The 12,420-nt window shown below is 32.0% G+C and overlaps 1 protein-coding gene across 2 annotated transcripts in view; it reads left to right on the forward strand.

Annotated features, from left to right (window-relative positions):
• LOC126739918 (uncharacterized) overlaps nt 1–12,420 on the forward strand; it is a 110,356-nt gene that overhangs the window by 86,903 nt on the left and 11,033 nt on the right. Inside the window, exons 1-4 of one of the 2 annotated variants that reach the window (XM_050445746.1) lie at nt 747–1,071; nt 4,430–4,626; nt 9,302–9,458; nt 9,520–9,685. In XM_050445746.1, coding sequence (XP_050301703.1) covers nt 4,442–4,626; nt 9,302–9,458; nt 9,520–9,685 — 508 coding nt within the window. In that variant the 5' untranslated portion in view covers nt 747–1,071; nt 4,430–4,441. Of the gene's footprint in view, nt 1–746; nt 1,072–4,429; nt 4,627–9,301; nt 9,459–9,519; nt 9,686–12,420 lie in introns of those variants that run through there. The other variant, XM_050445747.1, reaches the window with a different exon arrangement.

The following is a 12,420-nucleotide window of genomic DNA, read 5'->3' on the forward strand; positions in this document are numbered from 1 at the left end:
GTGCTTTGCGTGAGTTGTACCCTGCATGTTCAGAAAATAAACTTTAATTTGAACGGCTTTATGATCTGATAGAACAGCCGCGAGAACACTTACTGAAAACGCAAGAGTATCTCTAAAATTAACAAAAATATTAGCAATGCAATTCAAATGCCTCGTATTTTCAAAAATTTCCTGTGAAAACCCATAAGATTTTAAAATATCGAGAAAATATGTAGTTATTTATTTAAATATGTGATCAGACACAAATCTATTATTTGCTTCTATTCGTGATCCCTTATGTATTTCTTTTATTTTTCTCTTTTTTCGATTTTCTGTGTAACCTAGCCAAGTGCTACCCTTAATTTTTCTGCTTCATTATTTACAAAATTGCTTTAAAACGTTTCGGCTGTTTGGAATATAGAGTTCGGAAACCGATTTTTAAAATGGAAGTCACATTCGGTTTGAACACATGAATTAATGTTCATTCATACCAAAAAAGTGGTAATTTTCTGTTTGTTGCAAATAAAAAAATATTTTCCCCAGTTTCCATACTTAGATGCTATGGGAGCAATAAATTTGACAACGTAGCGGGGCCAGCAAGCCTAAGAACCAGCCCCGGGCCATATTAAGATCTTCTCGCCGGTTCGTTCCTTCGTTTCTACCTAAACAGACGTTTGGCATTTCAGTACCCACCAGTACCGTGAAGAACGTATGTCTTTGATAGACTTGCAAGGAAAGACGGTGGTACTGGGACAAATCTTGCCGACCTTTTCTCATCTGGTTTACCTGTACCCAAGAACCTATGGTTGTCTCTTGTTTTCTTAGTCATAACTAGCAGTCGGGCTTGTTTTGATTTTAAATTTTGGGGTTAAAATTTGGATGACAGTTATTTAGATTTGAGTTTTATGTATTATAGCTTAGATATTTACTTTAGTCAGTTATAGATTATATTTTACCGGTAGTCATAACCTATTTTTTTAGGTTTATTGTTATAGTAAAACAACTCGTGTGTTTATGTTCGTTTTGTGAGAGTTGCGTGTTTTGCTTTATTTCTCAGTGCTGTGATTGGTGGAAAAAACATTGAGCTATAAGGTAATTATAGACATTATTATATGTTATCTAAATTCTACTTCTATGTATGTTGGCTATATTAAAAGAGACTAATAACTGTACAGAACGGGAACAACGTCCTTATAGTATTTGTTGAGAATATACCAGGTCTATGTTATAAATAGCTTGAGATGAGAAAAGTCACCCTTGAAAAAGGACATTCCTAGAATACCTTATCTCGTCCTTTGAAAGTAAAATGTCCAGCGCAGAACTGGTTTGTCCTGTGGATGTCTATAATATCTGTAATAAAATAAATAGGAGATATGGATAATGTTTTCAAATGTATGAAACGCTGTACGTTATTTGAAAAGGTAAATTAGTCTTTTTCAGGAACACTTTTCATTTTCTATAAGATATTGTGTTTTCAAAAATCCGATGTTCAGTCTTTCAAAAACCATCATCAACTTTACCTTTGATTTCTCTTTAAACTATCACGCTTATTAGAAAAAAAATCATTTCTCGATGCAACAAACCCAATATGAAATATTGATATCTATGTAGATTGTAGCATATCAATTTTTATTTTTTTGTCTATGTATTCTTATTATATATCAAAAACCCACGGTCAGAGATTGGCTCTTTTTCATATACACAAAATTTTACAATATTTTAATGAGTGTTATCTGTTATAGGCTTGAGTGAACCCAAACGTAAAAAAAAATAAAAAAAATTCAGAGCAGTAACAATAAAGGTTATTATGGTAATTAAACGAGGAAATATTAAATTTTAAATTAAAAAAAAAACTATATTTTAAAATTTGAAAAGACGAAATTCGGTTAAAATAAAATTACAAATATTTTATTATTATATATATCTCTTGAAAAATAACAAATTTTTAACAACGATATGTTAATCATCAACAATATATATTTTTTCCAATAGGTAAATGCAAGTTGAAGAAAGTGAAACTAAACAAAACAAAAGCTAGAAAAGCAAACATTAAAAAATGTTTCAATGATGAAATAAATTACATAAAAATCTGGCTAATTTTAAAGGTCTTCTTATTCTTTTTCCTCTTTATCTTACAGTAAGACAGAGTTCCAGCTATATTTCCATACCTTAGGTGGTTTTCTTAGCGGTCGTCCTGCTGGATTTCTGTTTTTAGCAATGTTTGCTATTCTCTGTTGGTCCATTCTTCTATGTGCTTATGACAATGTTTTCTTTTTTTCCTCCTCCCCTCTTTCCATATTCTCTACCTCTCATAACTCTCTTATGTCGCTGTTTCTCATTCTGTCTTTAAGTGTCTTCCCTGTGATGGTTCTTAAAGTTCTTAAGGTTTTCATCTCCGCTATTCTGATTAGACTCTAGTCTCAATACCATAGGTTAGCACCGGTCTGACACAATTTACGCCCATGTAGCTGTTTTTCCAGATGATACCTCTCAGACATCCTGAAATGCAAAGCAAAAGTAAAAATACGAAGTCACTCTCGTGTTTTTACCTTTGTTTTGTTTTTTACTCTTGGAGAAAATGGATGATATGTTTCTATGTATATACATCCTGAAATTGTTCCGGCTTTGTTGACTTGTGATTTTATGTCATTTATCTGGTTGTTGCTGCTTGATGTGTCCGCTCCTAAGTAATGGCATCTGGACCTGCTCTATTGATTTATTGTTTATTACGACTTTACACTCTACCGGTTCTTTGATTTTGTTTTATCAATGGAGATTGATCATGTTGTATTTTCACTACTAGTGAATTTTAAAAGTATATCAGTTTTATCCCTATCATTAACAAAATTGTTCAAGAATTGCTTCCTATGGATTAGAATTCATGAATAGGATTTTGCAATTGGCTAATGCAGAAATGGGTAGAAAATCAGAACTCGTTCACCGGTAAATCGGGATTTACACGAACTAGTATAATTAACTCTACGATGTGGTTCTAACGACAAGTGACAGCAATGACACGTCTATAATGTTATCACATTTAGACTATTATGAGTTTAAAGGAACTTTTTTACTTGAAAAATTGACTTTTACTGGCACTTAAAGTAACTATTTGTAAATTTTTAAACGCTACGCAGAAATTAACAAAACTTCTTTGGACCATGTAATAAGACAAATGTTGAAACATCATACGTCAAAAGGGTCACGTGGCTCCATTGATAAATGGCGACAATGACTATTTCTATACCAAATCCATTGTTGTCTACTTTATGATAAGTCGTGGGTGCCAAACTCAATACCAGAATGCTCAAAACCGCGCTGACTCAGAAATATATGTATTTACTTGTATTTATTTGTTAGCGGGTTAAGCCCAATATACATTTATGTAAATACAAACTCAACAAAAACCTAAATTAAAGAACTGCAAAAAAAATAATACAAAATCCATTAACAATCAATTTGTTGAATGGACTAAACTATTGAGAAAGTATTTCTGCTTTACTGCGCATAAGGTTTTATGATCAAGTATTAAAAAGAGAGGCTTATAATGAAATTCTTGAGCATTCTTAATCTTTTATAAGATCTTTAGTAAATATACTTGCAAAATTTATAATTCCAGCCTCAGATCTTTAGCATCTCGAAAAACGTATAAAATATATAGTAAGTTGCGTAATGTTAGTTGAACACATGAAATACAGAAAATTGCTCCCTATTTGAGTGAAATGTCGGCATTTAGCATTTAGTATTAAATTAAGACCCCGTACCACTTAGGATTCAATAGAACGTGGACCAAAATATTGTAATTCGTAAAAGATGCAGGTTCAATTAAAGTATAGCAAGTTGGTTACGTAATTTAAGGCTTAAACTTTAGAAATATAAAGAAATTCAAATACCTATGAAGAGACTAAAAAAAACACCTCAAAGAAAACAAAGATATCAAACATCCTCATGAACACAACCTCAAACTTACTTAATGCTTCCTCTATGAAATACGTTATAGGCATTCCCATGTCTCAGTTCTATCAAAAAATAACAAATTCATGCAAAATTTGTAACCAAAACTCTTAAAAAATGTATCTTCGTTATATTTGACCTCTAAACAAACAAAATTGCACCTAACCTCTTCTTTAGTAAACCAAGTAGTGAAATAAACTTATTTGTCAAATTAAGATACTGTTAATGAGTTTAGTAGTTTAGTTGAGAAGTTTAGTAGACCTACAGTTATCCAAAACCAAAATAAAAATCTATACATATTGGGAATCCTTCAAATTAATTTTAAATGCAGCAATCCCAATTATGAAGCAAGATTTCAAAGCGCCCTGTACATACTTATAAGTATTTTACATTATCCCTGAAGGGATTTTTTGACAATAACACATCACAAAATATGTTGGATCCTAAAATAAAGGTACATATTTGTTTTATAATAAAGGATAATGTTTCTATTTTTCAGATATACCCGAAAATGGGTACTCGAGTAGGTGGTCTAAATACAGCAGGACTACCTGCAGACAAAGCGCTGGCGGGCGTTCCCAGATTACTAGACGATCTACAACGATTATCTGAAGACTCAGATTCCGCCGATATAGTTTTTCTACTAGGCAGAGAAGAAGAACGAGTTTACGCACACAAAGTTATTTTAATGGCAAGGTAAGCGCTCTCTTGTGTCATCCGAATACAATAGACCATCAGGTAAACCAAACAAAAGTGGCTGCTCTATAAAAACATCGAAAACTGATATGAAAGCAACTTCTCCATGAACACATTCATTAAAAACAACATCAAAGGGTCCATATTTTACTTTGTGTTCCTACTTAACAATATTGCTTTCTGGGCTATAGAGGCTCCTTGTCTCCTGCAATGATGCTAATTACAGACAACCTGGAGGAGACTACTTGGCTTTAATGTCAAATTGGCTATTTTTTGCTTTGATCTTTTTTTCTTTGGGAGCACTATAACTTTCGAGTGAGCACATATGCATACGATGTGTTCGGTCTCTTGTAACTTTTGTTTGAATAAAGCTCCATAAGCTCTATAACCGCGCGCTAACCCGGCGCTTCTTATTTTACCTTGTGCATTCGCAACGTTCTGCATTTTTAAGTGTACAAATCAGAAAATTAGTAATTTGTTATTTCCCCCTTTGAGAAGAATTAAACGAGTTATGGATGAAAGGGGAGATATGGGATTATTAATTGAACAAGAATATATATTGTGTAGATTGTAGAGATTCGTAAAATATGTTTATTGGTTAGATAAGAAATACGAAGATGGTTAAATCGGGGCAAACTTGAGAATTTTTGATCTGAATATTTGAATAATATGCCGTTAAAAAAATAAATAATTCCGAATAGCTCCGAAGATATTCGAAAAATTCGACGAAATTTTAAAAAATCTATTTTATTTTTTTTTCTCAGCTTATTCTATATCCGATTTTAAAATAATTTGCACATTTGCATTGCCACTTTTTTCATGCTACATAACGGTGTTTTTAGATTTTTAATACCTGGTTTCGTCTTGTGCCAACCTTCATCAACTTTCTTTTTTCTTATAGGCGCTATATTTGATTTTTACCTTTTTAAAATCTTTGCAAAATTTTCTTTTTAATGATGTATCACAACCAATATTTTTTATTTTCAAAAACCTGAATTTTTGAAAAAAAAAACTAAATTTGCCACTGTAGGCTATGCATAAACTGTCAATAAATATTACACGTTAGACAAAAATACTAGCAATGCAATACCGTAGTAGTACACACAAGAGACTAAATTATTTTATTTACTCAAAAAAACTAGGAAAACTTTATTATTAACAATTTTATTTCATATTGGGTTAAACACGCGTTGATAAATAAATAAATAAATAAAAAATAAATTTAACAACAAAATGTTTTTGGTTATTTAATTTTTAATTTGTTGTTAAACTTATCTTAAAATAAAATTATATTAAGTGCTCAATTTCTTGTCTCTGTGTACCAAAACCCAATTGCACTCTACGAATTGTACTCTTACGAATATCAAGCTACGCTCGATTTATTTCTTATAAATAAGTGATAACTAAATCAGGAGGATCATTAGTTTCAATCCACCTATTACCAAACTTTCAATAAAATAATTTGAAACTTGTCGTGCATTGTGTGAGGCAGCACCATCTTGATAAAACCAAACTTTATAGTAAGTTTCTAAAGGAATCATGTTAACCAAATAGTCTTCAAAATCGGACCTTAAAAACTGGTAATAAAAAATTTCCGTTAAGAGTTCCATTAATAAAATAAGGACCCAAAATTCGATTTTTATAAATACCTGCGCAAACATTTAGGATAAATCGCACTTGTGACCGAATTTTATTTATCCTTTTAGTAATTTTTATTAGTTTTTCGGAATCATTTTTCATCATTTACAGACATTTGACGAGATTTGCATCACAGGCATTTCCATTTTATTTTACAAAATTACGTTAAATGGCTGGAAGATAGAAGATTACGTAAAATTCCTAGGAAATATTTTAAAACATATTGAAATCCCTAGAAGGCATAAAAATTTCCGTCAAATGTCTAAAATAAAAAAGAAAAATAATCCAGTTTTCTGGAAACCCTACAGAATGACATTAAATGTCTGAAAGTCATAAAGAATCACTCCAAGCATCTGGAAAATAGAAAAATTGATTCTAAAAGCCTGGAATAAAATAAAACTTCATTTTAAATGCCTGAAATAATTAAAAAATTTCTCCATTAACCTGGAAAACTTTAAGAAAATCCAAAACGTCCCAAATTTAAAAAAAAAATCTTAAAAACGCAATAGCCTACCTCAAGAATCCAAAAATTAAATAAAAACATTATATTGGGATATTATATGTTACAAATACCTGCAAGACGTGGAAAAATTACCTTAAAGTCCTGGAATAAAACAAAATTTCATTACAAATGCCTGGAATAATATAAAAATACTCAAAAAGTCTGGAAAATGTTCAAAATACTGAAATTAAAAATTGAAAACAAAAAATTATTTTAGAACATTAAAATTAAACAATAAATTATTTAAAATATTTGGAAGACGTTGAAAATGACCCTAAGATCTAGGCATAAAATTATATTTTATTTCAAACGCCTGGAATATTATAAGGATGTTCGAAAAATCTGGAAAATACCAAAAATAATGTTTCTAATTTCAAAATTCTTAGAAAAATTGGAAATAAGAACGTATCCTAAAATTATTCAAAAAATTTCAAAATTTCGGAAATCTATTATTTTCTCTTAATTAAAATTAAAAGAAAAATTATTTGCAATACTTGAAAGACGTGGAAAATGATTCTTATCATAAAATAATCAATGTTGACAGATTTTCATTAAGGCCTTTCACAGAAAACTAAATGGCCCAACGTCGGGACGCTTTTCATCTAATATCTGATATTGAACGAATGGAATGGACATTGGACAGGCGAAACTTCCGATTTAATTTCCCGAATCTAAAGAAAACCACCCGTCAGCCAAGTTCAATTTTAATAGAAAATATTTCGACGTCTGTGGTGCTTATATGCTATACTTTTTATTAAATACGTATAGATAGAAAATCTTAAAATAGATAAAAGGATTTAAAAACAGCAGTGAGGCTTTTTCAAGCAATTTATAGAACGCCAATATATAAGCTTTCACATGAACATCCTCGTAAATATCTTAAATTTATTTAATACTGCTTATTTTGGTTTCATGGTTGCTCTTTAAGCTACCTGGACTCTTTACCTTCTATTTCTATATCGACTCCTACATAAAGTTATTAGTCTACATAAAGTCACAGATTTTTAATATTTAGGAATCACTAGGGATCATGAGGCATCATCGACTCAAAAATGAAGTTAAGTTTTTAAATTCCACATGTTTATTTTTTATTGGTACCAGTTTCTTTAGTCAGTACCTTATAGCAGCATATTTAGACAAAAGCGTATAGGATTAGCTTAAGAGGATTTTGAAAAGCACAAAGTTAGGTTTGCTCAAAGCTATAAATGCAAATAAAATATACAAAAATAGAATAAAGACGTTAAGAAATCAAAAGGTTTGTACACAGAACATGAATTAATCTGGGATAAGGGTAGCAAAAAGAACGGACTCCTTCTACGTCATTATTTACTTTATTTACCGACATATAGATGTATGTCGGTAAATAAAGGTAAATATGTATTCTCAACTTAATTTTAAAAATGTAATATTCAATTAAAAAAGATGCTTTTTTTATTATTTATTCATCCATATAAAATAAAAACTCTCGAATTAAGTGCTTGGACCTGCCTATAAACTACACACCGCATACTTGAATTAAAAATCAGTCATTGCAATAAAGTAGCATAGAATGGAATTAAAACAATAATAATAATAATGTTACAAAAAGCAAAGTAAAATATAACACCTTCACGCATTCTGAAAACCGTCTAAAGAAGACTCAATGGTGTAAATTACTTTTCCTAAAAGTTATCTATTGAATGACCTTTCTCGATATTTAGGTTCATACAGTTAAGTTTACACCATGCAACAAGCCAGTCGAGATCATGCTGCACTTTGAAGCAGTCACTAGGACTTTAAGCTTTGCAATAGAACTCGAAATCCATCAGCAAACAATAGAAATATACAGTATTTAAAACAATTAGTAATGTCATTAATGTAGAGATTAATTTAACTTTCGTATACTTGACTTTCTCAAAATCTTTGGAAAATATACCCTTCTATGTTATTCCTTTCTTGAATATATACTTTGCGATTAGAAGGATTTGGTGTAGCAAATGAATACTAATGTAGACTTTCTAAAAGACCTGTATACTAGTGTATCTTAACTTATAGCATCAACTGATCCCATTTTTTAATTATGAACTCCTACCAAATTTGCTTAAGTGGTAGATTTGATAAATTTTGCTCTTCACACAATCTATCTGAATGTTGGACCCATTGGAGTGCGTTAAATACGATCAATTTCAAACTACTGAGTCCATATCTGCATACCTCTATTATTAATTATCTTTGACGATCCCAGTTTCATATACGTTTGCCTTTACGATAGCGAAAAAGGTATATTCCCCGTTAAAAAAAGATTTTTACCGCATGTCGGCTTTTTACAAAGACAAACGCATCAAATATGGGGCTAATGCCGCGTTTTCCGGTATTGCGGGTAAGCGTTTTTCAAGAGGGCCACTCGAGTTGCTTCGAGACATCCAGCAGCGTTACATAGACGAAGGGTCGTAAAAATTTCGCGTACTGAAGTGATGGTTAAAAACTCGACTTTTTCTTTTGTTTCTATTTTTTTTTATTTACTCCCAGACCACTTTTATTTATACACTGTTTCAGATGCAAGAGCTTTCAAACGGCGAAACGAGGCGAAATTTGCAGGATTCCCGGTTGCACGGTGTCACCCTCTGCCCCTGGCACCCCGATTCCAGTTAGGTTGCCCCAAGTTCCTCCAGAAACTTTTAAACAGTTTTTGTTGTACGTTTATACGGGAAAGGTGACATTTGCGATATTTATTTGCTAGGGTAACACCTTTACCAAGAAATGTTTAAACATAGATTTTACTACAAGACAGTGGCGTATTTGAAATGATGGCTCTTGCACAAGAACTAGGGGTAGACGAACTACGGACTGCCTGTGAAGATCACGTCACTGCGACTTTATCGGTACCTTCTGCGTGTACTTTTTTGACCACAGCTATGGATATAGAAGACCGATCTGCAGGTATAAATATTTTAACTAAACTAATTATTTTAATAGTCAATTGGAGAATTCTAAGGTGTCGCAATACATGAGAGTGGTGCAAATTAGAGCCTCATCAATCAGTCGTCAATTCTAATTCTGTTTTAGTATAAAACGACGAATGAATCATTTAAAGTGAACATCGACTTCATGACAATATCTTAATTATAATCAGCATTCAGAAGTTAATAGTTAGTAATAGGTACATACTGTAGCGTTTTCCCCGTTCGTTAGGTGTGAAGTAAAACAATCGGAAAAAATCAACTAATTTATTTACACACTTACACGAGTACTAAAGATATTTATTTTTACTGTATTTAATTACAACTATTTAAATCTCGCGTCAATAATCCGAACTTTACTTCACTAAACTGACAACTGACTTTCATCGGAGATGCGGCTCCTTATATACTCGGCGGAACGCTGTTTCGCAAGATTGTCGCCAACCTTTGAGACGTCATGAGCTATGTCACTTGTGTCTTTCCGGAATAACGGAGCACCAGCCGGTTTCACTGTGTTTACAATACATTATAGCATTAAGGAAATTAGTTTAATTAAAACTAGATCTGCTTTACAACTAAAGACGAGAGGAAAACGTAAATAAATTATTCTGAAAGACAGTAGCGGCTCATCAAAACAAGCGAGGCTAAGCTCCTAATTTTTTATGATCTATTTACATGTATATTAAATATTGAGAAATAAAATTACTTTATGTTTTACCACTTCCCTTGTACGCCATGCATGATCAAGATCGATAAACTCATAAAATTAGTACTTAAAAATGAGGAAAATAAAGTGCGAAAAGAGTCTAGCTCCCAGCATTGGCCGATATGCAGGCACCGCCCATCATCAGTTAATTTCCGACTGTTGATATGAGAACAAAAAATTAATAATCAATTCAAACATTCTTCTTCTTTTTTCTTTGTGCCCTCTGAACTTCTTCAGGAGACAGTTATGGTCTAAGCTACTTGGGCTATTCAACCATTTACAGTATTCCGTATAGTATCCTCTACTATAAAGTGAGGAGTTATTTTTCCTTTCTGTCTCCTCGCCTTCTCTTTGTACCAGACTTAAAGATGATTCACTTGGATCACTGTCTTCTTTACTCTTGTTACACTTAGGTTGATCACCCATGCCTCACAGTAAAGTGAGGTTCTCAGTGTCAAATCTACAGTCTGCTTCTTCCACTTTGCGAGTGGGATCAACAAACTACGTTCTAGTGGTAACAAATGGTCTGAGAAAAATGGAAAGACAAAGAAAAACCACGCATTCAAACGTTCAGCGTCATAGTCATTTACGGACACTAGAATTTTCCTATAGTTTACATTCAGTTTAATCTGTATAGACTTTACGTTCAGTAATTAGCGTTCAATTTATAAACTTTGTGTACGTTTTATCTTCACAATGGTTGATAATTCGACATAAATGAAATAAGGCTGACAAAGAAAACAATAAAGACGTACGGCGTAGTATGATTGACTGATGTGGTTAATGAGAGCTGGAGGCCTTAATATCGGAGATTTCTTTTATTAAGCAAAAAAAAAGGTATCGGGAAAGAAAAGACTGGCTTATAGGTTTTTTATCCAAAGATTTATTTGATTGGGTGACTTTCACAGAATCAATTTGTATGTAGGTCTTTCAAAAAATTTGTGAACCAAGCAGCGAGTATGCTGCTGTGAAATAATAAACGCCATACGTAGCAACGGAACGAAGCATTAGTTTTCCCACAAATGATCAATGCGATTCCTGAAGACTCATCCTGTATGTATAAACTTTATGCAATTTCAATTTTTTTTTACAGAAATTATTTAGAGTACCAGTTTGTATTTCATTAGTGTTTTCATTAAAAAAAAAATATTTTATTCGAAGTGTTCAGCTTTTACTCGTGGTTGTAGGAGTAAGATGTAGATATTCGATGGTAGAAGAGAGAAAAAAGAGAGCGAAGGAAAAAAAGTTGCTCGACAAATATTAATTATAAGATACAGAAAAGATCAAGGTTGAAAGAAAATTAAAAATTAAAAAGTTGACAAAATGACCATATGAGAAAGAGAATGAAGCCTTTTGCTTGGTCTTTTTGTCCACATATTTTACTATTAAGTCTAGGGAAGACTGGACTCACACTAGAGTTCCAAGATTGCAAGTTGTAAGTAGACTCCTAAAGCACGTACACGTGAACTTCAGGATGCATTTGTCAAAACTATGATTTCGTAGCTCAGTCGAATTTTTTTTAAGGTCGATTTCAACTTCTTAGGCACTTTTTGATCCAAACATTACACTTAAACCATAAAAAAACTTGATTATAGTACCACTAACCAAGTTAATCAATTTGGAAATTTTATCAGGGGTTTATCCTAATTGCCTTAAAACTACCAAGGTAATTCATAAGAAGGGTCCTAAGTCGATTGTTAAACATTATTATCGCCTTTGATTAAGCGTCAGATTGAAGGGTATTTTGAACTCAATAATTCATAAATCTATGAAAGGCAGCAAGGTTTTAGAAATATGCATTCAATCAGCTTGACAGTTATGGATTTATGCGATACTTGAGGCCTTTGAGGGTGGCTTTCACTCTCACGCTACATTTTATGATTTATCGGCTGTTGATGAGTATCTTGGTTCTTTCCAGTATCTTTTTAATATAACTGTAAATTACTTGGCGTTTCTTCTTGACTTGATAAATAATAAATTGCAAAGAAGATGTTCAGGGTAATTATAGT

Source organism: Anthonomus grandis, chromosome 8 (assembly GCF_022605725.1).
Source record: "Anthonomus grandis grandis chromosome 8, icAntGran1.3, whole genome shotgun sequence".
Classification (NCBI taxonomy): Eukaryota; Metazoa; Arthropoda; class Insecta; order Coleoptera; family Curculionidae; genus Anthonomus; species Anthonomus grandis.